This window comes from Conger conger, chromosome 4 (assembly GCF_963514075.1).
Source record: "Conger conger chromosome 4, fConCon1.1, whole genome shotgun sequence".
NCBI classification, from domain to species: Eukaryota; Metazoa; Chordata; class Actinopteri; order Anguilliformes; family Congridae; genus Conger; species Conger conger.
This window is the reverse complement of record NC_083763.1, coordinates 23,477,496-23,503,108: the sequence shown is the minus strand read 5'-3', so window position 1 is coordinate 23,503,108 and position 25,613 is coordinate 23,477,496. Positions and strand designations below refer to the sequence as shown.

The 25,613-nt window shown below is 41.1% G+C and overlaps 3 protein-coding genes across 6 annotated transcripts in view; 2 read left to right on the top strand and 1 right to left on the bottom strand.

The window, feature by feature from the left end:
* Nucleotides 1-7,980, top strand: part of LOC133126068 (rho guanine nucleotide exchange factor 4-like) — a 52,087-nt gene extending 44,107 nt beyond the window's left edge. For all 3 annotated transcript variants that reach the window (XM_061237873.1, XM_061237875.1, XM_061237874.1), the window contains 2 exons: nt 3,317-3,394; nt 4,109-7,980. In XM_061237873.1, the coding sequence (XP_061093857.1) occupies nt 3,317-3,394; nt 4,109-4,266 (236 nt within the window). In that variant the 3' untranslated portion in view covers nt 4,267-7,980. The remainder of the gene's footprint in view (nt 1-3,316; nt 3,395-4,108) is intronic.
* A 428-nt stretch (nt 7,981-8,408) lies between these two features.
* On the bottom strand, nt 8,409-18,856 carry LOC133126069 (myelin-associated neurite-outgrowth inhibitor-like). 2 transcript variants are annotated; one of them, XM_061237876.1, is made up of 7 exons: nt 18,738-18,856; nt 16,818-16,906; nt 16,475-16,558; nt 15,475-15,617; nt 14,363-14,540; nt 12,551-12,675; nt 8,409-11,893 (listed from the first exon to the last, which is right to left on the bottom strand). In XM_061237876.1, the coding sequence occupies exons 2-6, from the start codon at nt 16,885-16,887 to the stop codon at nt 12,563-12,565; spliced, it is 588 nt and encodes a 195-aa protein (XP_061093860.1). In that variant the 5' UTR covers nt 16,888-16,906; nt 18,738-18,856; the 3' UTR covers nt 8,409-11,893; nt 12,551-12,562. The 2 variants fall into 2 exon arrangements, with proteins under 2 accessions (XP_061093860.1, XP_061093861.1); XM_061237877.1 differs by having other exon boundaries at nt 18,743-18,841.
* A 2,049-nt stretch (nt 18,857-20,905) lies between these two features.
* fbxo45 (F-box protein 45) lies at nt 20,906-23,758 on the top strand. Its single transcript, XM_061240021.1, has 3 exons — nt 20,906-21,409; nt 22,014-22,370; nt 22,787-23,758. The coding sequence occupies exons 1-3, from the start codon at nt 21,092-21,094 to the stop codon at nt 22,970-22,972; spliced, it is 861 nt and encodes a 286-aa protein (XP_061096005.1). The 5' UTR covers nt 20,906-21,091; the 3' UTR covers nt 22,973-23,758.
* Nucleotides 23,759-25,613: the final 1,855 nt, after the last annotated feature.

Here is a 25,613-nt window from a genome sequence, read left to right as displayed (position 1 = left end):
GAACCTGACTTTGGGATATCATCCATCCATCCATCCATCCATTATCCTAACCTGCTTATCCTGAACAGGGTCGCAGGGGGGGCTGGAGCCTATCCCAGCATACATTGGGCGAAAGGCAGGAATACACCCTGGACAGGTCGCCAGTTCCATCACAGGGCACACACACCATTCACTCACACACTCATACCTATGGGCAATTTAGACTCTCCAATCAGCCTAACCTGCATGTCTTTGGACTGTGGGAGGAAACCGGAGTACCCGGAGGAAACCCACGCTGACACGGGGAGAACATGCAAACTCCACACAGAGAGGCCCCGGCCGACGGGGATTCGAACCCAGGACCTCCTTGCTGTGAGGCGGCAGTGCTACCCACAGCGCCATCCGTGCTGCCACTTTGGGATATCAGTACATATATATATATATATATATATATATATATATATATATATATATATATATATATATATATATATATATATATATATATATATATATATATATATATATATATATATATATATATATATATATATATATATATATATATATATATATATATATATATATATATATATATATATATATATATATATACTGATATCCCAAAGTGGCAGCACGGATCAGTGGAGGCTCCTCCATAGAGGTGGAGGAGGCCTGGCCTCCCCAATAATTTGAGAGAAGAGAGAGATTTAAAAAAAACAATAAATATATTTATTTTATTTATTTATTTTAACAAAAAACATATTTTTTATTTTTTATATTCATATTATTTTAGTTTTGTTCATAAATCTAAATTTTCCCATGGCTAAAACCCAATATTGCAATTGTAAAGCAACAGGCCAGATTTCCCTATCAGTTTGTATTAAGGGAGGCCAGGCCAGGCCAGGCCTCCCCTAGGAAATGAGATTCTCATAGAAGTCAATGTAATGCATTTTTTTTCATGCCAATATGTGATTGGCCAGATCACTGAAAATGGGTGGGCAACGGAGGCCTGGCCTCACCATGCATTGTGTCCAGGGCTGAAAGATTGACATTTTGTTCGTCCAATCACATGCTACTGGTTCATTTGGAATCAACTATCCTTTCCTTTCCTTTCCTATTCAACACAGAAGCCATTTTGAGAATTCGCTAGTCACTTCAGTCAAACAAACACTCGCCATAGTGGCTACGAGTGTCCTATCAACTTGTGCTTTTCAGGAAATTTAGAGAACACCCCTGGCTATCATCCCTGGAGTTTATAGCTCATTTGGCCAAACACTTTTGCTTAAAACTACCTCGGAAGTCGGCGAGATTCTAGCGCAATTTGAGATCTTGGGCTGGAGATATGCAGATTCCAGATACTAGGGAGTGAGAATGACATTCAATAGGTCATGTTAGACACCATTTGGGATTTATTGAACAGTTTTATTTTTAATGTAGTCCATTTCGTTTATTACAAGTCAATTTAATAATCTTCCATATCAAATTACCGAATTGTTGCTCTGTGAGGAAATTCACTCTAAATACGAATAGAGTGCTGCCCTCTAGTGGATAACGTTAACGTTAGATAAAGCCAACTGGAACCATATTTTTACATATTTTATATTAAATATATTGAATAAAACTACATATGATAAAGAAAGTGTTATCTTATCTTTTTTATATGCTAAACTTGATTAAATTGGTGATTACATGTTGAAGCTGTAGAAGAATGAAAAATGTAAGCTAAACAAAATTGTTTTTAACTACATAATTAAAATTCCTGCCTTTTACACATGTTCACTTGGCATTTATATTACATCCAAATGTCATTTCTCAGCTTAATTATCAGGCAGGCTCATAGACTTACAGCAATGTCATTTCTTCAGGAAGGCACAAGGCTAAGCTCTGCACAATGAATTTCATCAGCCAGAACTTTCTGACTGTAGCTTACACTCCAAATAGTATGCCTTTGGCCAGCACAAAGACAGATAAGAGAACAGGGAACATTCCATCGCGAGTGAAGTGAGCAAGCGGAAAAAAATGGCCTCCTCAATTCTGGAAGTCACCAGCCTCCACTGATATATATATATATTCGGAGGTCTTTATTTAAGATTGCAATGGGAGATGACCAAGACATGAACCACAACAAATAATCTTTGAGCCAGTCATCTTTTGGGGTCTGATATTTCTGTTGTTTATTGACCATATTATTCACATACCTGTTAGTAGCATTGCAAGATTCAAAGAGAAAGTGCTTAATTTGAATGAAAATTTGAAACAAGATGTCATGCTGTGGCTCAGCATGAGTAACTGAACTGTGTATACAAGGACACCTCTATTGCTTCAGCAACAGCACCCACCTGTGCTAATGTGACAGCTGCTCCATGTGATTGATTAAAACAGAAATCTTTTTAGGATTTTTATCCCGTATGGCAAAAAATAGTTTTGAGCAGAATGGGAAAACTTTATTTGCATCTTATTTCATCCCTCTCGCTATTTCTTCCCAATTACGTTACAAATGTCATAATAAAATTGTGAAAAACATACCCCACCAAGCAAGGGGCATTATTCAATGTCAAGTGTTCTAACTGACCCTAAATCATAATAAAGAATGAGGTGTACAGATGGTTGCAGCGTCTTATAACCTTTCATTCTGGCTATGGGGGAGATGTCTCACAGACAACACGGTGATGTTCCACAAATCTCAAATGGATGCTATTTTGTTGAGACATCTAATATGTTATTATTGCAAGTTATTTTTATCATAACACAAGTGAATTTTTTGTAAATGCCGATTATGAAATGGTCTGCCTGCTATCATGACCACTGGGATTGATTTAATATTGAATTTGCAGAGCAATTCCTTTCCAGAGATTTCTGATTGTTGTTATGACCTTTTCTCCCCATTGAGATGTGGGACCTCTGGTCTGGAGCTGTAGATCAATGGTTTTAAAGAAGTGCAGCGAATCTACTTTTAGCTTCTACTTTGTTTATCCACTGGTTCATGAGTGCATAACTCTTTGGAAAATGTTCACTTTGTGTCTGTCATGTATCCATTATAGAGGCAGATAAAAATAAATGCACTTATTGCACTAAAACACAAGCTTTTCATCATTCAGATTAAACTGTTTGACTGATCAAAGCCATGTACCATGAATTAGTATGATGTAGTCCGAATGCTGATTTTTGTTTGGTCTGCTGTATTGCCCTTGATCAAAGCACTGAAGTGTACACTTGTCTTGTGGCTGTGTAGGAAATGTCTGCAATCACAGCTTTTCCAGTGATGCACACAGGTTCAGCTGGAATAAAAGCCGTGAGATTGCAGCCATGAAATGTTCTTCTCTTGTTTTTCCAGGTTTTTCCATTACAGAAGTTCAAAAGAAGCAGGCCATGCTGAATGCATGCAAAAGCCACCCAGCAGGGAAACCAAAAGGTAAAAGGCACCCACACTGTAGTATGGGCTAGGGGCAGGTTAGCATGCAGGAGGACATAGTGGGGCTTTTACATTTCCCCTTGTTTATAATTTCAGTAATAGGTGTGGATAATAGTCCATGCTGTGGATAGAAATAAAGCAGCTTCAAGCTGACATTCACTTGCCAATTTTTGATCATGAAGGAGATTCAACTGTTCGCTTTACATGATTTTCTGTCCTTCTCTCCGGTTTGTCTCCATACTACATATGTCTACCTGGCTGTCCTCACCTGTTCATAATAAACCCCCTCACTTCTCCCTGAGACTCTGCTCTCTCTCCCCCTCATACATCCTCAGATTGTAACTGGGAGATAGCCATGCTCACTCTTTACATTACATGACATTTTATTTAGCAGACGCTTTTTTCAAAGCAACGTACAATAAGTGCATACTGAAGGTCAATAGAACACCCACAGCACAGGTTTGATAAGGTACAATTCACAAAGAATCAGTTGTCTACAGCCATGAACATCAAGGAAATGGAGCCATTCCTCACAGGAAATGGAGTGCAAGCCCCCAAGTGGTTGACATTCCTTGGGGCTATCAGTGTTACCATACTGAACCAGGGTCCGTGAGCTTGAGAGTTTCCTTACACGTGGCATGTTCGGTTAGAGATGTTCAGTTAAACTGACCATGGTCCTCTCTCTCCCCCTCCCCCGCCCCTCGCCCGCCCCAGCGGTGACCAGGCCCTACTATGACTTCCTGCTGCGGCAGAAGCACCCCACCCTCCCCACCGCCCTACCCCAGCAGCAGGTCTTCATGCTGGCTGAGCCCAAGCGCAAGACCTCCAACTTCTGGCACAACATCGGGAGGCTGACGCCCTTCAAGAAGTGAGGAGCTGCGTCCGCAGCCTGAACTTTCACTTCCTTTTTCATTATCTGCATCGGTTATTGATATGGTAACTATTACAACGATTATTTTTTCTTTGAGAAAGCACTTTATTGGTTGGTTACAATCAGACTTTGAGATCAACTCCCGGACTCTGTATATATGTTGGGAGGGACGTTACGGCTTCTCTTAGCCCCAGGACTACAAGGACACCTCTTCTGCTTGAGCTACAGTGGCCCCCGTGCTAATACTACTGCTTCGAGTAATTGCCTGACACTTCTGCAGCGTCTTTCCTCAAGGGACCTCTACTGGAGGAAGGATTGATTTTTTTTCAGTGTTTTTTTCCCGACAGATGCCAACTGTTCACAGTGCCAGATAATAGTTTTTGTATTTGTTATTTCGTGTGAACCGCATCAGCGTTCGGGATGAAAAAAGGGTTGTACGCAAAACTTCATCTTCGTGGAAAGTTCTAGTGAACGTGAACATTTCAAGCTGGTTTATTCTCAAAGGACTTCAGGGAACTGGTTGTAGTGTCTGTGTATGCGTGCAAGTGATTCACAGAAGGTATGGATCCCAAAGATTTTGTCCCGGAAAACCCACTTTGAGGTTTTAACGTCAAGCACAGCAGACATTTGACCCATATCTCGCACAGTTCCCTGTCCTTTAAAGTCATTTTTTGTGTGTCTCTGTATTTGCTTAGCCTTACCCATGAATCCGGTTTTGTGTCTGCAGCTAACTTTCTGAAGTGCCATTCAATGCATCAACGGCAAATGTTATGTGGAACTTGCATGGATTGTTTTGAAACAAGGTATTAACATTTTTTATGTATTCTTTTAATCTTATTAAAAGCTCCTCACTTTCAGTTACGTGGTCAGCTGGAAAGTTGAGGACATACGTTTCTTGTCTATCTTGCTGCACCAAGTAGGCATTTGTAAAGAGATTACAAAAATGTCAACAGTTGGATTTTTTTCTTTTAATACTGTACTCAAAAAAGCTGGTCAATGATCATGAAATACTGTGCATGTCTATAAAATTGAGACATTTCACACTCAGCTAGATGCTTATTTTCGTGAGTCAGTTCTTTATACATTTGTCAATTTTTACATTTGAATAATATAAACATGCTTATATGTATATGTATACATGAGCCTAAAGCCATGTCTGACATATCAGGACATTTTGAAAGGAACACGCCATTCCAGCAGGACTCAAACCAGTACCCAGATAGGCTTTGTTTTTAAAGATGTCCCCTGACATTTGAGCTGGTCAAGTCTGCCTTGTGAAGTGGGCAACTAACCAAATATTTAATACAGTAAAGAAATATGGGAAAACCTTTATATTTTTAAAAGAAAATAAGTGGATGTTATTTCAAAGCAAGTAAAACAAAACCTATGCTCAAACATGTAAAATTGTAGAAGGAAATGTGCCTATACTGTAATAAAGATTGAATAATATTTTTATTTCAAAATATAAAATAGCGTGTATATACAAAAAAGAAAATGATAGAAAATAGAGATAAATCCCAGAACATTGTGTGCATCATTTTTTTAGACACTTCATCCCAGAGGCTGGTTCAAGAATATTCTACAGTAATTTACTGTAGAATATTCATTAGGTGCTGCAGGAAATATATTGCTTACCGTGTCACTTTCATTTGCTATTTGGGAACAATGCCACCCACAGATCATATAATGTTAATTTATGGGCCAGTTTTGCAAACGCAGATTAAGCCTAGTACTAGGCTGAATTACAGTTTAAATGGAAATTATCCATACAAAATTCTATTTAGTCTGGGACTAAGCTTAATCTTTGTCCATTAAACCAGGCTTTTATCTTTTGTGTTTTGTGTCTTTTAAATTCTAGACAGCGCTGTTTTGGTTCTTTATGTTGTAGGCAGCGAATGGAGCAGACTTTGCCGTTTATTTGCGTTATTAGTGCAGGGATGGGGTCATCAGGATTGTAATTTTTGTGAACACAGCAGCATTTGTCCCAGTAACCTCATGCATTTTATTCAACCCATATCGTACTGCTTGGAAAAATGCATTATCCTGTAACATGAAACCTACCCTGCTTATAGCATGATAGAGCATCTGCAAAAGGGAAACAGGCAGGGATTACAAGTTTTTAGAAGATAATTTTAGCTCATCAGATAAGAAATCTGGAGCCTTATGCCTGTAATTAAATGAAAAGCAAACTCCCTTTAAACATGCGACATGCACTGAAATCTTGCCATCTGATAGGTGCCCTATTGGGCACAACTGGAGACCACTCTCTCTTCCCCCACTTTGATGATGAGTCACCGGTGAACAAGTTGCTGTCAGATTTCAGGGCAAAAGTGAGTGCTTTGTGTAAGTGTTATGCCATGTTGCTTCTCTCAGACAGTCATCATCGCAGATGCCCAGGTGCCCACAATTCCAGCTGTCAACACCTGCTTAAAACATGGAGGAGTGCACAGCATCCATACGCTTCTCCCTTAAATTTCTGTATTAGTCCGACAGCTGCTCACTGCGATGCAGCTAAGGCAAAAGGCTTTTATCTGTGAAAGGCAATTTGGTTGTTTGTGGGGTTTTCGTCAAAATTGCGTGAACTCAATGGTTTATTTGTTTTGCTCCCCGCTTTCCAAATGCTTGCAATTTCAGAAACGGTGACCCCCCACTCGTACATTTGCACATAATTCCAAGTGGCAAATAGTTAATCAAATGGAAAGTGGTTTGAAAATCTAGTTCTGGATTGTATTTCAACCAGTATCTCAGCCTTTCTGCGGTATCCAGTCTGCTTTATCTACAGAAGAAGAGCGGATGTTCAAAGCTTGAAAAACAGCTACCCTAAATATTACCATGGCATGTCATTTTTTTTTCTTGGTATTCCACAATATTATGATAATACCCACCAGTAATTTATGCATAATCTGCATGCAAAATGCCTAAAGAGGTTTCCAAACTTAACACTTGTGTGAAGTGTGATCTGGCTACTGGGTCCTTGAACATAAAAAAACAATCTACTTGCAACAAGTATTACAGCGTCGATGGATGACAATCCCTCTGGTCAGTCAGGCAGCTGCAATGAAGCCGCCTTTGCTGCACATGTTGATTGGGCAACAGGCTTTGTTAAAAAAAAAAAATCAATACTTTCATGCATCATTATTCAAAGGTACAGTACATACACTGAGCTCTAAATGGCACTGCGCAGTGTCTTTGGGTAAGAACATGTTTTACCTACGCAATGAAATACCGTGCCATCATTACAGAATGATAATTTTCTCTCCCTACTGATAACATCTGAGCAACTTCTATGCGTTTTTGGTACCTATGAAATCCTCATTGTGCTCTGACAAGAAAGATAATGTAATTGTCCAGACAGTTGTTTTTATTTATTTATTTGAAGGGCAAAAAAATGGCAGAATGCATTCTCCTGAGGTATATTCTGAGCAAACTTCTGTCTGCTTACTGATGAATATTTAAAGCATCATTCGATGAAATCCAGTGAATACATTGTTTAAACAAAGTCTCTGAAAGGCAAAGCACTGAATTGGGGAGAATGCCAGTAATTATGTGCTTGCTGCAGCGTTTTCTATCTTGCCGTGAGCTAGGCACTTGTGAAATAGCATAGTTTGTGTAAAATATAAAAAGGAAAAAAAAGTGTGTTTGTACATTACCTTTGTATGTGTATGGTTGTTTACATATGCACTCAGAACATGAGAATAAAATCATTCAACATGTATTTTAATGGCCAAGCTTTTTGTTTATGCTGTAACCAAAATGTCAGCTACAACTGATATTTTGTCTATTGATGCTATTGGTTATTTCATATCTTTGTCCCCCTCTGCTAAATACACAGAATATTGAAAAACTATTTAATCTAGCACTTTCAGCGGAAAAACAACATATTACATATATGCACAAACGCATATGTTAATGCTTTTTTGCTTTTTTAAGTAATATTTCTGTTTTGGTGCACGTTTTTGATTTCCCTAGTTGCGAGTTATTGCATATATTTGAGAAATTTTGAGAATTCTCAACCTGCCTACTTGGGAGAAGAGCTTGCACTACTTATGAACTGAGAGTACCTCAAGCACAAAACATACATTTTTTTTATTTTGACGAATTCATATATTTTCGAATACTTGATGCAGCAATAACACTTCCACGTTTAATTTTGTATATCAACTTTATTTAAAATGCTGTAAATGCATCTCCGTAAACATAAAAAATAAAAAAAATAAAAAAAACACACACACTTCCTTTGATACACATTTCAGATCGAGTCAGTACGCCACCGAGTGGCCTTGTGCTACCTGGGCAGGCAGGCTAGCAACCTGCCACTGACCAGCAACAGACTGGTGCTGCCAGACAGGCAGGTAACAGGGGACCAATGTCAAATCACAATTCCTAAAACACCTTGACCTAAGCAGGCCACAAAGTAGTGCGAAACGCACTCGGGGTGCCTTATCCTTATGTGCCAAGCATTGCAAAATCATACCACTTTCATATTGCTGAGACTTATACAAGACAAAAAAGAATGAATAGAAACACTGCATTCAAACCAACTGAATTTTGTGATAGACCATTTTGTGAATTACATTGTGGACACCAAATTTAGCAAGCCTAAGGTATGTAGTAGTGCTTTTGGTCACATGGTCACTAATTCAAGGCCGGTTGAAGATCCTGACGCCGATAGAAGCTTACTAGTTCAGGCTGCCTCTACACAGATTCTCTCAGTCCCTGCCTAGGTTTATAGCACTAGTCTCTAAAGAAAGACCAGTGTTAGATTGTTGGTATTAATTGGTACAATTTCTTTAATCAAAGACTGGATCAATCATAACTTTGGAACCAAAGTATCCAAAACATTGGACCTCTCTAACCAACACTCTCAAACAACAATGCTTGGCTAGAGGCTCAGACTGAAAAGGTTGGTCGCCTTCAGTGATGAAGATTCCTTTTCAGAACAGCTTCTGCCTTTGGCTTCTAAACTGCAATGACAATAAGCAGGATCTTCATTCCTGGTCCTGGAGAGCTGCGGGGTCTGCCGTTTTTGTTGTTACTCGGTACTAAATTGATCAATTGAAGCAGTCGGTTACACAGTTAATTAAGCTCACCTGGTTTATTGGGTCAGAATTGTTTTTTGTTTCATCTCAATACCAGCAACCGGCAGAATACAGCAGTAGGAACAACAATGTTCTGTTATTCGCTGCCTGGTGTGAACTAAGCATAAGGATGTGCTCACCACACCAATCCTCAAACACAGGAGAGTACAAAACAAATGGTTCAATCCAATGAGTTACTGGTAAAGAATGAAATCTCCAACAATTGTGTGGTTATGATACTTTACCCTCCCATCTGTGTAAAATAGGGAGACCAATAAACACATGCCAGAGGTCCAATGAGCTAGCCCAAGTGCCAACTTCCCACTGCCAATTTCTGAGAAGGCACATACAGACAACTGTGAAAGCCAATACCGGACTGCAAGTATAATTACACAACCTTTAGTAATAATAAACACAGCGAGCCCTGGCAGGAACCTGTATGAATGTTAATTTTATGAGCTTCTATTTTCATCCTTTGTTTTGTTCATTTAGTTTTAACATGCTACAATGAACTGCATCTGAATTGGCCATAACTATTGGCGAAATATGAACGGAACTGTTTGAACTTGTGTCTCAAGAAAAAAAACATTTTAAAAGGAGGAAAAAGGAAGGTAACATTGGATGATGCGTAGTGGAATATGTGGACCCAGGCTGACAGTCACCTACAGCATGGAGTTACATTTTTATACCTGTGAATGACTTTCTTCATAAATTGTGCTGTCATAACCACACACATTATATGTGTGCATTGAAAAAGCTTCTGAATACTGTGGTTTCAAAACACATAGGCTAAGCCTAACTGGTATAAACTGGTGTCGTTCTCAACTTTGCAGATTTTAATCATTTTGACTGCCTACAGTTATTACAATCTTTTAAGGCTTTATTCCAGGGTTCTATACCAAAATATTGCGTAGACACAAACATAATTTTAATTCCAGCATGGGTGGTCATTTAGTATAGTGCCATCATTTTTTCATACCATTGCATCCTTATTTTGACAATTTTAGCATTTAATACATTTCCTTGGTTGCCGACTTCTTCCACTGCATTTCTACTACCCATTTCTGTTAGGCAGGAGATACTCGCAATTGTTTTTATTGATTATTTTGGTCTCTTGAAAATACAGTACAAAAAACATTAACATTATTTTTAACATCAACATGTGAGGTGGCTTCCATGAAAAATGTAGTGTACATGAAAGCCTATGAAGTCAGCTCTGGTGCACCCTAGGGGTGGTCCACTACAGCTCAGTCTAAACGCTGAACAAACCAGGATGATTTGGCTTATGAGCTTTTCACGGCATTGGAACTACACCTCTCTGAATACCATCACATTACCCTGTTAGAAAACGGTCATCTAGTAGCTTTCATAACATAGCAGTGCATTTATAATTTAGTGAAATTCTACTCACTAGAATTTTAACTCACTGGAGGACAAATATTTCTTGGTGCTGAAGATGTTTTCCCCCTTCTCCCATCTGAATTTTTACAATTCACACTCGGGGAAGGGTAATACCATACAAATGCCTTTCCTTATATACTAGGACACAGGCTCATACGCACTTGTGCATGCACTCACACACCACCATTTCCTTGGACAACAGTGGAAATGGGAGGAATATGGCGGACAGGCACAGCTCCCTTAAAGATGGGAGAGCGCGGCTTAATGAACACTATTATAGGTGGAGCTTCCAATTGTCGATTACTTTTTCGACCCAATGAAGAACCTTTTCTCCCTACGGCAAAACACCACATTTAGTCCAGACCAGTGAATCGTTGATAACACACTGCAGCACCGATAACTCCACTTGATTGAAATTCACAAATCCTGGCTCTCACATCACCACAACCTAGAGTAGAGGCACCATCCCCAAATTGCACAGTTGTAGATATAAGCTCCTGCAGCATCACCCATTGAAATAAAACCACTGACAAACAAACAAAGACCTAAATGATAACAATTGCTCCAAGTATACTGCACAATGGTCTGCAAACCTAGTTCACATACCTGTTTGAAAGAAGTAGATGTTTAAATTCACATTAAGACATTGCATTAGAGGACAAGCTGTAGAACTGTTTTTTTCCCCTCTAGTTTTGTCAAACTATACAGAGTTCCTTTGGATTTCTGCTTAGGACGATTTTTGCATCAGTCACTGTTAAGATTGAGCAAGCTTTTTCTGTAGTCGTTTTCACGTCATTGATTATAAACATGCATTCAACTCGATATGAACCCCAAATAAAATCAGTTCAAACTCCCTTTCCATCACTACAAAACTGCAAAACTACAGTCCACAAAAACATGAGTTGTGCATGGAGACCTGGTTATGGGCGGTGAGATATGTGGTAGACGGCATGAAGGGTGTGGGGTAGGGTTTTCATGATGGGTCCAGACAGGGAAGATCCTCACTCCTTCTCCTCGTTTTTTGGGGGAATCTTTCCATTTGGACTCCTGCTTGTTCGGAGGAATGAAATCCTGTTTGGAGACATCGGGGCTTCAGCCCCAATCATACGATACTGGTCTGAAAATGAATGCGTATCTACCGTCTTCAACCTGATTGGTAGACAGGGATGGAACAGAAGAGAGCAGTTCATTTATGGATAATTCTGCATATGCAACCCATCTTATTAAGATTTTACATACTTGGAATAAGGGTTTAACCCGGTTTAGATTTTTCAAATAAGGGGCCTACATGGGCTGTGTCATAACTCAAGCATTCCGGTTTTCACAAATAAGTTTGGAATAATTATGTTCTTTTCTGTGTAGATATTTTTTTTTAAAACATAGTTTTATACAGTGCAGACCATAAGTATTTGTACAGCAACAAATTCTTTGTTGTTTTCACTCTGTACTTAAATAAAACAATCACTATGTGGTTATAATTGAATGCAAAGGATTTGCAATGACATATTGAATATGATGACTATTTCAGTTTGTGTTCATTTGTCCAATTACCTTTGGACCCCTGAAATTACAGGGATGATGTCTAAAAAGGGCTGTAATTCCTTCACGTTCACTCAATATGGAAGTAAAAACCCTCAAATTAAAGCCGAAGTTCTCCACTTTAACCACATAGTGGTTGTTTTATTTAAACTGTTTGCTGGTGTACAGCCCAAAAAAAAAAAAAAAATAATAGTGTGTCACTGTCCAAATAATTACAGACTGCACTGTATTTCAATGATTTTAAAATAAATCCATTATCGTACTTACATTGCCCAGGGCTCACCACTGAGAGGGCACGTAGCTGTAGGCTGGCGTGCCAGGGGGTCTGTACGAGGGGATTGTGACTGGGTGAGGGGCCACTTGAGTCGGAGAGTGGGTCGTCAACAATGTCCCTGCGGGAGGAAGAGGTGAACGAGATTGTGTGAACGTACGCCTAGCCAGGGAGGAAACAAACAGTATGGTATTTCAGCAAACTGGCTAACTCACTAAGCTTGACTGCAGCACTGAGTACTGTATAACCTGAGAACCCCCTCAAATATGGAATATGGACTAAAGTGAAAATAGCTGTTCCTGGTTTTACTTCGCCCAAAATTACGGATTACACATTTAGCCATCTTCGTGAAATACCCTCCAGACGTGCGTTCAAGACAGCAAACGTTTGTGGTCAACTACATTTGCAGCAAACGGTTACTGTTGAACAATTTTAAATGAACAATCCATTTAGTTCTCCACAAATGCCTTTTTAATACAAATGAATGTGACTTCTAAAATGACGGTCTAAAATGCCAGCTAGCCAATTCGTTGCTTGCCTGCGATTTATTTTTAAAGGCAAGAACTCAGGGTGATTTCAGTACTCAAGAGTACACTTAATGAGATTTTTCAGAGCACGAGTGTTATATGAGCAATTTGATCATTATCTGTGATGAGCTAGCACATTTTTTTATTTTTTTATTGTTTCATTGGGTGCATTATGTTGGTAAATGGAAGTATGCAGCTTTAAGAGTTGGGATTATGGGTGTTGTATTTCTTTTGTTTCAGTCTTCTGATTGGTCCGTGGTGTGTGTAAGGCAGCTGGGAATGGTTAGTAGAAAAGCGAATAGCTGAACAGAGCTGTATTTTCATTATTATATTATTATTCTGGTGCAAAATGCCTCATCGCAAAGACTCTAATCTTTTGTAGCAGAATAGATCGTTCTTAATACATGTCACAACCCATGTGACATTGACTCATCTGCTACACAGGAGGACAAGCTGCCCATAGAGCACAATGTATTTTTCTGTCAAAAATATTGTTTTTTTTTTTTAATCTCAGGTCAACAACAATGCATATAAATACAGCAATAACACACATTTATGATGGTTAATTTCTACAAATACGATTATTTCTGTGTATAGTATGCAGCATTTTTTCTTCATTTTTATAAAGGGTGCCAATAATTTTGGAGTGGACTGTATAGGCTCTTGTGCTCAAATACACTAGCAGAGTTAATTATGAGGCTGTAAACCATTGGTTTACTCTAGCCTATGCCATTCGCTCTGTGATGGATTTATTTTATTTTTTTCCTTTTTATATTCTTTGCGTTTTGGGGCCGAATTTGTTATTTTTCTGCAATATAAAACCTCCCAACAATTACAAAATTCAAAAAGCAAGGCCCCTGGATGGACTACAGAAATGACAGGCGATTGTGAAAGGACTGATCAAATAGCTACCAGACAAAACATCCGGGTTAAACCAGTCACCAATTATGGACACAGATAATATAGTTGGATGAATGGATACAGATACAGATAATGCAGTACTCGCTCATCCCTACTAAGAACTAATATCACATAACTTAAAGTGTATTATAACAGCCAAATAATTGTCAACTCTTGTTCTCTCTGCGTTTTCCCCAACAGCAGCCATTGCCGCAGACTACCTTTTCAAACTGTCAGCTAACGTTAGCTAATGTTTGTGGCAAACAGAAAAAAGTTTTAATATGTTGGCGAACGTTAGCTAATGTTTGCAAACATTAGCAGTCTTGAACGCACATCAGCTGTGACGATGTGGGAGACGATCCAGTGCGACGTGCGACATACCAGCTGACATCGCCATGGTAGCCCCGGCTACCATTCCCATGGCGACACCGTTGGCACGAGGCTGGGGAATCTGGGGAGCGAACATGGCCGCTGGCATCCCATTGGGCTGCACCACAGTGGTGTGGTGGATGACGTGGGGGGGAGCCGCGTACAGCGGCTGTGTGTAGTAAGCCCCTTGCTGTGGAGAGGAAGGGGAAGTTGTGTTTAACAGATCTGCCACTTTTACTGTATGACGGAATGCAGCTTGCTGAAACCCGAAATTACACATCTTCGCATTACAGCCCATCAAGTTCACACTGGGCAAAAATACGCCTTCTAAAGACAATTCCATTGACACTCAATTGTTGTTAAAAGTGTCAGAGATATCCAATTACCTCTAAATCATAGAAAATATTTAATCTAATACTTAATTAAATTTACCAGAAATAAATGTGCTTGTGACACAAGGTGCACAAAAAACACACAAACCTCTGTCATAGCAATTAAGTTATTGATTATCCATATCATCAGATATTTAAAAACATATTAGACATATTTTTTTACAGTACAAGATGAAGATTCAATTGCTAGCATAGTAATACCAGTTACATAGCTAGCTACATGCCACAAATGCATCTTTTACATTAACGTTACCAGCGCCGTATGGCAGTTGGCTACAATTTACTATGCCATTATACATTGTCTCCAGCTGCTTGTTGCTATGTACATTATGATGCCGGTGATGTTGCATGTTTATAGTGTATTAAACCATACACCATACTCAGACACCTGGTTTTACAGGCCCTGGGCAAGCTTTACTGTCGAACCCTATAGTTATATATTTTTTAAAGCTATCGTTTCCTTACCACTTCTTCCATGTCTGGCTGGGTAGCTAAATATTCATAATATATATGGCCACAAAATCTTCTTCCTTTCCAAGCTAGCCAACTTAACAAATACATTTCATGTATCATATGAACTTTCTTATTTTTTAATAGGGAATCACAATTATTAGCTGTGTTGTTAAGATTCCTGCTAGCGATCACATTCCCGCAGACCAGGGAGCTGTAATGGTGAATGATTGCGTCTACGTTATTTGCCAAGAGTGGTGTGCGGCATTACTGAAGCCTCACCTGAGCATAGGGGTTCTGCTGGGGGTATGAGCTTCTCACGGGGTACACAGCTGCCTGGTAAGGATTTGGGGATGAGGAGTAGGGTGGGACAGCACCAGTGCTAGGAGAGCACGACATTTTGTATGGTGTGCCTGGAGTGTAACCTGAAACCAAGATAGAGGGTCAAAAAATGTTGACAATGAAGGTGTACTTGCATAGGATAACTATTTTTGATTCATTGTCACAAAAGTCCTATCAAGTACTGGTAGCCTGCGTGCGTGCGTGCGTGCGTGCGTGCGTGCGTGCGTGCGTGCGTGCGTGCGTGCGTGCGTGCGTGCGTGCGTGCGTGCGTGCGTGCGTGCGTGCGTGCGTGCGTGCGTGCGTGCGTGCGTGCGTGCGTGCGTGCGTGCGTGCGTGCGTGCGTGCGTGCGTGCGTGCGTGCGTGCGTGCGTGCGTGCGTGCGTGCGTGCGTGCGTGCGTGCGTGCGTGCGTGCGTGCGTGCGTGCGTGCGTGCGTGCGTGCGTGCGTGCGTGCGTGCGTGCGTGCGTGCGTGCGTGCGTGCGTGCGTGCGTGCGTGCGTGCGTGCGTGCGTGCGTGCGTGCGTGCGTGCGTGCGTGCGTGCGTGCGTGCGTGCGTGCGTGCGTGGGTGGAGTGGGGGGTGGATAAAATTCAATACTTGTGACATGTTGTAGAAAACACAGCAGCATTGTAATTGGGCAGTTTGCATTCATTGTAATTACTTCAGTTTCCTGTTTCCATTATTGTCATGCAGACTCAACTGAGGTGCAAGAATGTGCAAGTCGAGGGACTACAATAATTCTACAAAGAGACTAAAATGCAATGTTTTTTCCAATGCCTTGCCAGCCTGTCAAGTTTGCACTAGTTGTCTTGATGCAATGGAGCCCTAAAGGTTGATGGCTCTTTGTGAGATTCCCTTCCTGTTGTGAATAGGACTGGAAGCAGTTCAAACACACTGCGAAGTGATGTATTTCAGGGATTTGGAGAGACAAGGGGCTCTTACCTGTGGGAAAGGCCGTGTTGGCTCCAGGGTACATGTTAGGGGAGTATGCAGGTGCAGCAGCCGCATAGCCAACGGGAAAACCCGCTGCACAAAAAACCCACAACAGACAAACCATAGATCAGAAAAACAGTACAGTTAATGCACCTACAGCCTTTGCATGAACAGGTGTGCTCATTTGCATGAACAGGTGCGTTCCAACAACGTGATGTCGCTCGATATAGGGAGATAATGTACAGAACATGAGTCAGGACAGTCAGACATTTTTAGTAAGGACCAGAAGTTTACATGGTACATTAAGTACCATAGCATTTACAGGGCTAGGGAAGTTCTGCTATTTTCTTACCTGGATAGCCTATTCCCTTTGGGTTAGCAAAAGGGACCCCTGATGGAGTGGGGCTATATGCAGGGTTCATACTGTAGGTATTACAGTTGCTGTGAAGAAAGAGAACGCATTTTATGAAGAAATCTATTAAAGATAGACACTACCAGCATTATAATCTACAAGCAAAGCTACAAATCTGTATTATATATGGAATATTGGCATTTTGCTAGCATATATTTCACATAGAAACATAGTTTCATGCAAAAATAACACCGAAGATCACCATTCTTGTATTAATCTTTTCAGGGGCCAACAGTATAAATATTTTTAATCCAAAAGGATACTCATTAACCTCACTATGTTTACACACCAATTTGAAAGCATGGAATGCATGACCTATCTGACAAACCGATGTTAAACTCTGTGCATCTTCATATGAGTGCAATCTGCAATTTACCTCAAGAATCCATATAATCTCCTATACTGTAGCGTAGTGGCTACATGACATGCGACCAGGAAGGTTGGTGGTTAGTCCTTCGGCATTTGGCAGACGCTCTTATCCAGAGCGACATACAGTCAGTTGATTAGACTAAGCAGGAGACAATCCTCCCCTGGAGCAATGCGTTTTCTTGTTCTGAAATGTGTGACCAGGAATACATTTGTCATAAGCGGGGAACAGCCCCCCTGGAGCAATGCTGGTTTAAGGGCCTTGCTCAAGGGTCCAACGGCTGTGTGGATCTTATTGTGGCTAATACCGGGGATTGAACCACCGACCTTGCGGGTCTCAGTAATGTACCTTAACCACTACGCTACAGGCCGCCCCAAATCAAGAGATAAGATTTTAAGCACAGCTGTTATGCCCTTGAGCAAGGCCGTTAACCCTGCATTGCTCCAGGGGGGCTGTTCCCCGCTTATGACAAATGTATTCCTGGTCACACATTTCAGAACAAGAAAACGGAACAATAAAGACAATTAAGCTGAAATTAACGTCACGCTTATTCACAGGACGCAGAGGCGGCAAGTTGAATTACAGTCGACTGATTGACATGGGCTGATTGACATCATATTGATATACTATCAGATGATATTAGGAAACAGACTTTTGTCTCCTCTTACCTGTCCATAATTTACTGCGAATAACCCTCACGACAGTGGCTGGACTGGAGAAATGCGTGCAACCACATAACTGTATGCAACACGGTAACGTGTATCCAAAAATACTCAGATGTGCAATGGAGCGGCACGCGGAATGAATAACTCGTCTACTGTGTTCAGCTAACGTTAAATACAATCGTTCACTCGTAAATAAATTGTTCTTTCGTTCTGATTTTATCGAGAAGCTAGCTTGCGAGTAGTATTAACGTTATGACCGACTGCTTAACTAATTTAACCTTACATAGAACCGAAATCATAGAGCGCAACTAAGATGCATAAAGATATCCGAAGACGAACACCAGTATCAGACTAACCAGCGTACCATATAAAATTACTGGCTAGCATAGCAACGCTCGATTCGATTCAGCTGATTTTTTTTTTCTCGCACAGAGACCTGGACCTTTGAGTAAATTCTTCGGGCAAATAAACGTTAGCTAGCTGGGTTACTTCCTTTTGATAACCAGGCTGCCTAGAGTACAGAACAATGTGAATAACACATTGTTGAATAGCGTTAGCTCAAATTGCTAATTCTGATGTCCTCTGACTGCACGTTACTATTTGGCGTGAGATGCCCTGCAGTGGCCATTCTGAAATGCATCACAGGCCGCAATGAGCACTTGTAAGACTGCTTCAGCATCTCTCATCCCCAGTGAGTTAGCGTGCTTGGTAGACTATCCCATTCACCCTTCTGCCCACATCTGTCTTGAAGTATTCATAGCAACAGGTAAACGACGATGACTCTACGAACCGCTTGGGACAAGCTTCAGTGAAGTCCCTCCACCTTACCTTACCAACGTAGCCTTTCTTGTCTTGAAAAAAATCCTTTGTGGTTATGATATTCCTCTTCACTGTCTCCTCTCCTGTTTGCGCACCGACCAACCAACCAAACGTTTACCTACAAGCGTCACTTCCGATTACGGGGCCAGTGAAGCTTATTTCTTCTTATTCTTCTTTAGTCTTGTTTAACGTCGACTACAAAACGTAAAAGTGCATTACCGCCCCCTACTGAATGTACTTAATAATTTCGTAAAATTTTTTTTAAAATAACAAATAAATAGAAAATAACAACAACGCGCATATAACCCGCCCATTCCATAAACCCAAATTCATTTTGACTCCCACCAAACCCTTTCTCTAAAATTCCCTGAATCTCGTCCCCCTTCACAATCATTAATTCATTCATTAATTCATTCATTATCTTAACCCGCTTATCCTGAACAGGGTCGCAGGGGGGCTGGAGCCTATCCCAGCATACATTGGGCGAAAGGCAGGAATACACCCTGGACAGGTCGCCAGTCCATCGCAGAGCACACACACCATTCACTCACACACTCATACCTATAGGCAATTTAGACTCTCCAATCAGCCTAACCTGCATGTCTTTGGACTGTGGGAGGAAACCGGAGTACCAGGAGGAAACCCACGCAGACTCGGGGAGAACATGCAAACTCCGCACAGAGAGGCCCTGGCCAACGGGGATTCAAACCCAGGTCACAATCAGTAATACCCAAAATTATTTATGCTGCATGCACCACCATCATAATTCTCTCTGATTTCATGACAATCTCGCTAGTACACTTAATGACCATCGCAATAAACTCTGTCTGGGTCCTCCTTGCTCTATTGTCACTGTCCTAGCTCTGTCATGTTCTTTCCTCACTAATCCCCTTTCAGCCCTCACCTTCTTTGTTACTGCATACAACATTTCCCCCTTGTCCATTCCTCCTCACTCTCTATTTTCCTTCTATCACACTCCTTTGTACCCACTGCATTATTTTCCCCACAGTCTAAGCATACTGCCTGATCATTAGTTAGGGAACATTCTTCCTCTGTGCACCCATTTTTCCCACACCTTCTACACCTGTGCATCATTCTCCAACATACTGCTGCCGTATGACCATACTCTTGGCAGCAATAACACCTCAGTGGAACCCTTTTGAATGCCCTCACCTAATAACTGACTAAATTAATTCTAGTAACACTGACCGACTTTCCTGCACCTTTCCTTCCCAATGACTTGTCTCGCCCAACAAACTCCCTCCATCTCAAAAAAGACTCAGCCTTCGCATTCAGAGGGACTCCACTAACGACCCCTTTTACTGCTGCCTTTTCTTTCATTGGGAAACAGATCATTTCTACTAAACCAAATTCCTTCATTTTTAGAACCTTATCCAGTTGTCTAGTTGTCTTACATTCCACAATCACGATGTTTTGCTTTTTGGCACCAGAGGTTCAGTAGACAGTAATACCCAGGGTAACCACTGGAGTTTGTGAGCTTCTGTGGGGGATGTCAATCCCTGGATCCAAGTACCAGCCACATTGTGAGATTTCTGCTCATGGAAGCAAAGGCCAGAACTGAAATGGATTAATAAAATAATGTAAATAATGTGACAGTGAGAATTATCTCACATTACTGCTGTGTTGTAATAAGAATGAATTCCAATAAGCAAATTAAATCTACCTAACATAAAGGTGAAATAAAAAAGGTGGAAAAAAAAGGTCATAAATATTGCACTAGCTGATGGGTAGGTGTACTTGCCACTCTACTCATTTTAAGCGCATGAAATAGTGATCATTATATAGGCTACATAGATGAGCTCAGATTGGTGAACTGTATTCGATTAGCCTCGTTCAGTCCATCGTCTTCACTGATTGTCTACTATCCCACCCATCGAGATGATCCCACCCATGTTTACGCCTATTTTTGTCTACAGTCTATGGTTTACGCTAACTGGGCAGTCATCCATCAGGTCCTACAAGGACCATACAGATAATATTTTTATAGTGATATATAGATTTTCCAAACATGGGCCATGCGTAACGAAAAAAACGTAACAATATATTAGTTATATAAAACAACTTTCAACAATTGCGTTTTTGCATATACGCGGTCAGTTCATAGTACAATCTTGTTCTGCTTCCGGGACCTTTATTTTCTCAGTTCTTCTTACGCCATCCCCTTGTTTGAAGCGAGCTAGCAAGCTAGGTCCACCCTGACACATCTGCAATATTGTGGTTCCAGCCAAACCTGGCTTAGGTCAATTTGTGTTTGTCCTCTCCATTTTTTTATTTATTAGTTTTTGTCAAAAATCTTTCGTTGTCAATTTCTAATTAGCTGCTAGCTGGATAGCATTCCGAGAATGTCTGGTGCGGCCGCTGGTGGGGCGTCTTCATGCATCGGAGCAGCGACTGCAAGTGGTAGCGCCGTCGGATCTCCTGCAGTTGGAGCTGGTGGAGTCGGGGGGGTAGCCGGCAGACTACCCAGTCGGGTTTTAGAGCATATCTTTTCATATTTGGAATTGCCTGATCTTATGCGATGCTCCTTAGTTTCCTGGCACTGGAACAGCTGTCTCGCCGATGAAAACAGCGAGGTCTGGAGGAGCCTCTGCGCCCGTTCACTGAGCGAAGAGGCACTGCGCTCCGATATTCTTTGCAACCTGCCCACCTACAAGGGAAAGGTAACTAGCTAGCAAGCTTGATTGAACTGCTAAATCACTGCCGTTTGTCTGTATTGTCAGTAATCGATTAGCTCTATCAAACACATTTGTTTGTTAATCCATAACATAGATGGCTATATAACGTTACAGTAATGTTAGCTAGGTAACATATTCCGTCTCAACCAACATTTAGCTTGGTCGCTACCTAGTTAGCCTGCTTGCTCTAAATCCGTAATCTATTTAATAGATACCCGCGGGTAGATGGTTAGCTGCCAGTTACTGTGACTAGCATTGCATGTAATGTGCCATATCCAAAGCTCGTGTAATTGTGATCTTTGCTCCGCCTGGATATTGCAAGATTGCTCCCTTTCAATTTGAATATAAAGCCATTTGTCTGTGACGTGTCCCCGCTTGTTGAACAGTTATTTGCATTTCAATATGACAAATAGTAAATTCGTTTAAAAATGGAGTAGGATTGTAGTACCTCCGCAGGCGTAACAAAGATGTTCTAACGTTACATACCTAAGGTAGCTCTAGCTAGCTATATGTCAGTGGTCTCATTTGAAGTGTAGCTAGAATTCTCAGGAAATAACTAACCCCCCCCCCCCCTTACTCATCTTCATAGCTGAAGTCCTACCAACATGCCCTGAGCTCCCACGACTGCTCACGCAATGTATATGTGAAGAAAAATGGCTTCACCTTACACCGCAACCCCATTGCCCAGAGCACCGATGGTGCCCGTGGAAAGATAGGCTTTTCAGAGGGCAGGCACGCGTGGGAGATCTGGTGGGAGGGTCCTCTTGGAACTGTGGCAGTCATTGGCATAGCCACTAAGCGGGCAGCCATGCAGTGCCAGGGCTATGTGGCACTCCTGGGCAGTGATGATCAGAGCTGGGGATGGAATCTGGTGGACAACAACCTGCTTCACAATGGAGAGGTCAATGGGAACTTCCCTCAGTGCAACAATGCACCCAAATATCAGGTATGCTTGTCGATTGAGAAAGCATGGACTGCAGGGATGGAAATGGCACTCTGGATTCATAGTAGTCTGAGCCATTCCATGTCTTTCTAGAAATATGTGAGTGTGTTGAACAGAAGCTGCCAAATAATGCTAAGTTAGCTTTTGTTAAGTTCTGGAGTGGTTTGTAGTGCTATGGATTAGGGGTCCATTTCCATTTCTGAACTTGATAACTAACCACCCACATAACTGCTCATAGTAGGTACTACACATCCAAGTATGACACAAACATTTCTCATGAATAACTTGAAAGTGAGGCTTGGATTATACTTCCTGCCATTCTATGTACATTACTTACAGCAGTAAACAGTTACTAATGAAATGTTGTTACTGAAGGGTGATCATGGAGTGTGTGATTTATTTTTATATATTTTTTCCAGATTGGAGAGAGAATACGTGTCATTCTAGACATGGAGGACAAGACATTGGCTTTCGAGAGAGGGTTTGAGTTTCTCGGAGTGGCCTTCCGAGGGCTACCGAAAGGTTGTCTCTTCCCTGCTGTTTCAGCTGTTTACGGGAACACTGAAGTGACAATGGTTTATCTGGGGAAACCACTGGATGGTTAAAACCCCCTTAGGATGCTACTTGTGGTGGTACTGTGCCAAGGAAACTGTTTGTGGCACAGAGATTACTCCTAACATTCCTTTTGGGAGTGCAACTCGCGCCCTGTGGAAAACTGCAGTTGGACATGACGGAAGCCTTAGTCGGAGGGAGGGAAGGGGTATCCATACATTGGTCACAGTGTGGACTAATGAACTCAGCTGCCTGGGCAGTTTTAACTTATATACAGTCTGAAATGACTTTTTACTGTATTTTATGAAGTGACATTGCTTAAAACCAGTAGAGGACATTTTATGTCAGTTTAAATGAGGCCAAATGAAATGTATAATGTGGCAAATATATTCAATATATAATAAGGAATGCATAATAATTAACATGTTTAATTATTGTTACCGTTTTAGTGGTCAGAGTAAAATGTGCCGATGTAAACCTCACTTCTATAGCACAAGTGAACTGAAGTGGGAAGACTGAATGGGATGTGTTGAAGCCAAAACTAATTGTGCACCTATTACCAAATTCCACAAGACGACAAGTGGCCACTTGGGACAACTTTCTGAGTCTGGGCTCCGTCTTCAGAGGAGCTGGTTGTACGCATGCAGATAATTCTTAGTCCCTTTTCCTGTGCAGATATGAAGTGTAAAGAACCCGGAGAAGCTACCACCGAAATAATGACGTAACTGACCGTTTATTGTCTTGTGGTCTAGTAGAACATCACAAAGTGTTTGTTAGGTTTTATCCTTTACATCAGTGAGATCACATTGCCTCCAAATAAAGTCTAAATGAGTAGCCTGTGAACTTGTCAGTTCAATATCTATTCATGTTTTGTTATGGAAACAAAGACTCATAATGATGTACCAGTATTTGTTATCAACTTGCCATACAAAATCTATTAGGAAAATTAGTCCATCTAATTAACTTCATTGAGTGCAGTAATGATCCTAAATGATTATTACCAAATAATACCAACATTGACTGTTGGTGCGATGGTACAGGACCAAGGTCCCCAATAAAGGGGCTTAGTGGCTCATTTGGTTAAGGCACCATGCTGTGCTGCAGGGATTTCATCCGGATTCTTGTGTATACTTATTTTGTATTTATGCAACAAGGAACAGAAGTCCCATATTCACACTGTGCTTATTGTGGAATTGCAAACATTAACATAAACAGATAAAAATAAAGTTGTGAAAGTGTGGACAACTGGCCACTAAAAATAACCATTTAGTAAATGAAGAATTCAAAGACAAAGCAAAGGATAACAACCCAAGCCTGCGTTGTGTTAATAAGTTAAAGGAATATAATCAATTATCAAAGAACCGTAATTGAGCATGAAATTGCCTGTAGCAAAAACCAGCATACACAGGGGTCCCCAGGACTGAGTTTGAGAACCGATGGGATAAGGTACCACAGTGTAGTCTCAGACTGAAAGTGGAATGTTCCAGTGGCATACATTGTGCCAATTGTGTCACCCATGGTACAGGAGTGTTCAATTGGCTGCTGGTCTGCATTTCATTGCTCTCTGGCGATCCTTGCTGGTCGAAGTTGCATGCCAAAGCTGAAAGGTCTTCCTTTGACTCAACTCTGTGTGAGCTTGGCTGTGGGTTGTGGTGTGAGAAGAAGCAGGCTGGTGACACCATGCACTTTAAAGGAGAACCACCGATGTCTACACAAATCAAGAGAGGGATCACACATGAACATGTCTGTGGTTGCAAATGACTAGTTGGACATTCCAATATATCGGGAGAATTGGACAGGCATGCCCAGCGGCAATGTTAGGTGGCAGTAATTAAAAAAGGTCCCCATTAAAGATCAAGTGGTATTCATAACAATTAGGTGGTTCCATGGTGTCTTGGACAAACTCCACTCCTGACCCTTTCAGTCTGGCTATCTAATTGTCCCTTAATTTTGGCTTACACGTCCAGGTAGATGCTACACATTGGTGGTGGTTGAGAGGTTGAGGTTGACATTCCTCACTTCACTGAAAAGTGGTTGAAGATCCTGAGATGAAAGGCACTGGTTAAGTGTCAGGGGTGCACAACCCCGGTCCTGGAAGGCAATTCTGCGTGCTGGTTTTTGTTCCAACCAATTACTTTCATTTTTGTTTTCTGACAGCTCTATGGATTACATGGGTTCACTCCTGTATTGGATCACAGTGAAATCTTTACACGTACACCTGCAGTCTGGGCCTCGAGCTGGTGCTTTTACAAATGACCAAGGTGCAGTATGATTGATATAATTAAATAAGGGCAGAAGTTGGCACAAAATCCTGAAATGGTTTGGCCCTTGCTGTGCACCCCTGGGTTAAGTGAACTCATTTATTTTGTTGCAAAATGTTGATACAATTCAATAATTGACAATGTGGTGGCTGCACTCATGATGGGGTTCAAGAAGCACTTCAATCACAACTGAAAAGCATATTTTCATGAAAGAGCACTGTAATAAATTATCGATTCTTACAATAAGCATCTTGTAATATAACCACAAGGGAGTGCTGTTGGGCTGGCATTCTGAAGTAACAGTTTCTTCATTAACATATAGTCATTTGTTAGCAGCACTTGCTCAATGGAAACATAAGGCTCAGGTTCTATGTTAGGGGTTCTGGTTAGCTCCTATTCAACACAAATCATCTCAGAAACTGCTGATCTAATG

Coding starts and splice junctions, on each gene's coding strand:
- LOC133126069 (XM_061237876.1), bottom strand. CDS start 16,887: ATGAACCCTGCATATAGCCCCACTCCATCAGGGGTCCCTTTTGCTAAC. Junction 15,618..16,474: donor CAACACGGCCTTTCCCACAG/GTAAGAGCCCCT, acceptor TCTTGGTTTCAG/GTTACACTCCAGGCACACCA. Junction 12,676..14,362: donor TACCATGGCGATGTCAGCTG/GTATGTCGCACG, acceptor TTCCTCCCGCAG/GGACATTGTTGACGACCCAC.
- fbxo45 (XM_061240021.1), top strand. CDS start 21,092: ATGTCTGGTGCGGCCGCTGGTGGGGCGTCTTCATGCATCGGAGCAGCG. Junction 21,410..22,013: donor TGCCCACCTACAAGGGAAAG/GTAACTAGCTAG, acceptor TCATCTTCATAG/CTGAAGTCCTACCAACATGC. Junction 22,371..22,786: donor ACAATGCACCCAAATATCAG/GTATGCTTGTCG, acceptor TATTTTTTCCAG/ATTGGAGAGAGAATACGTGT.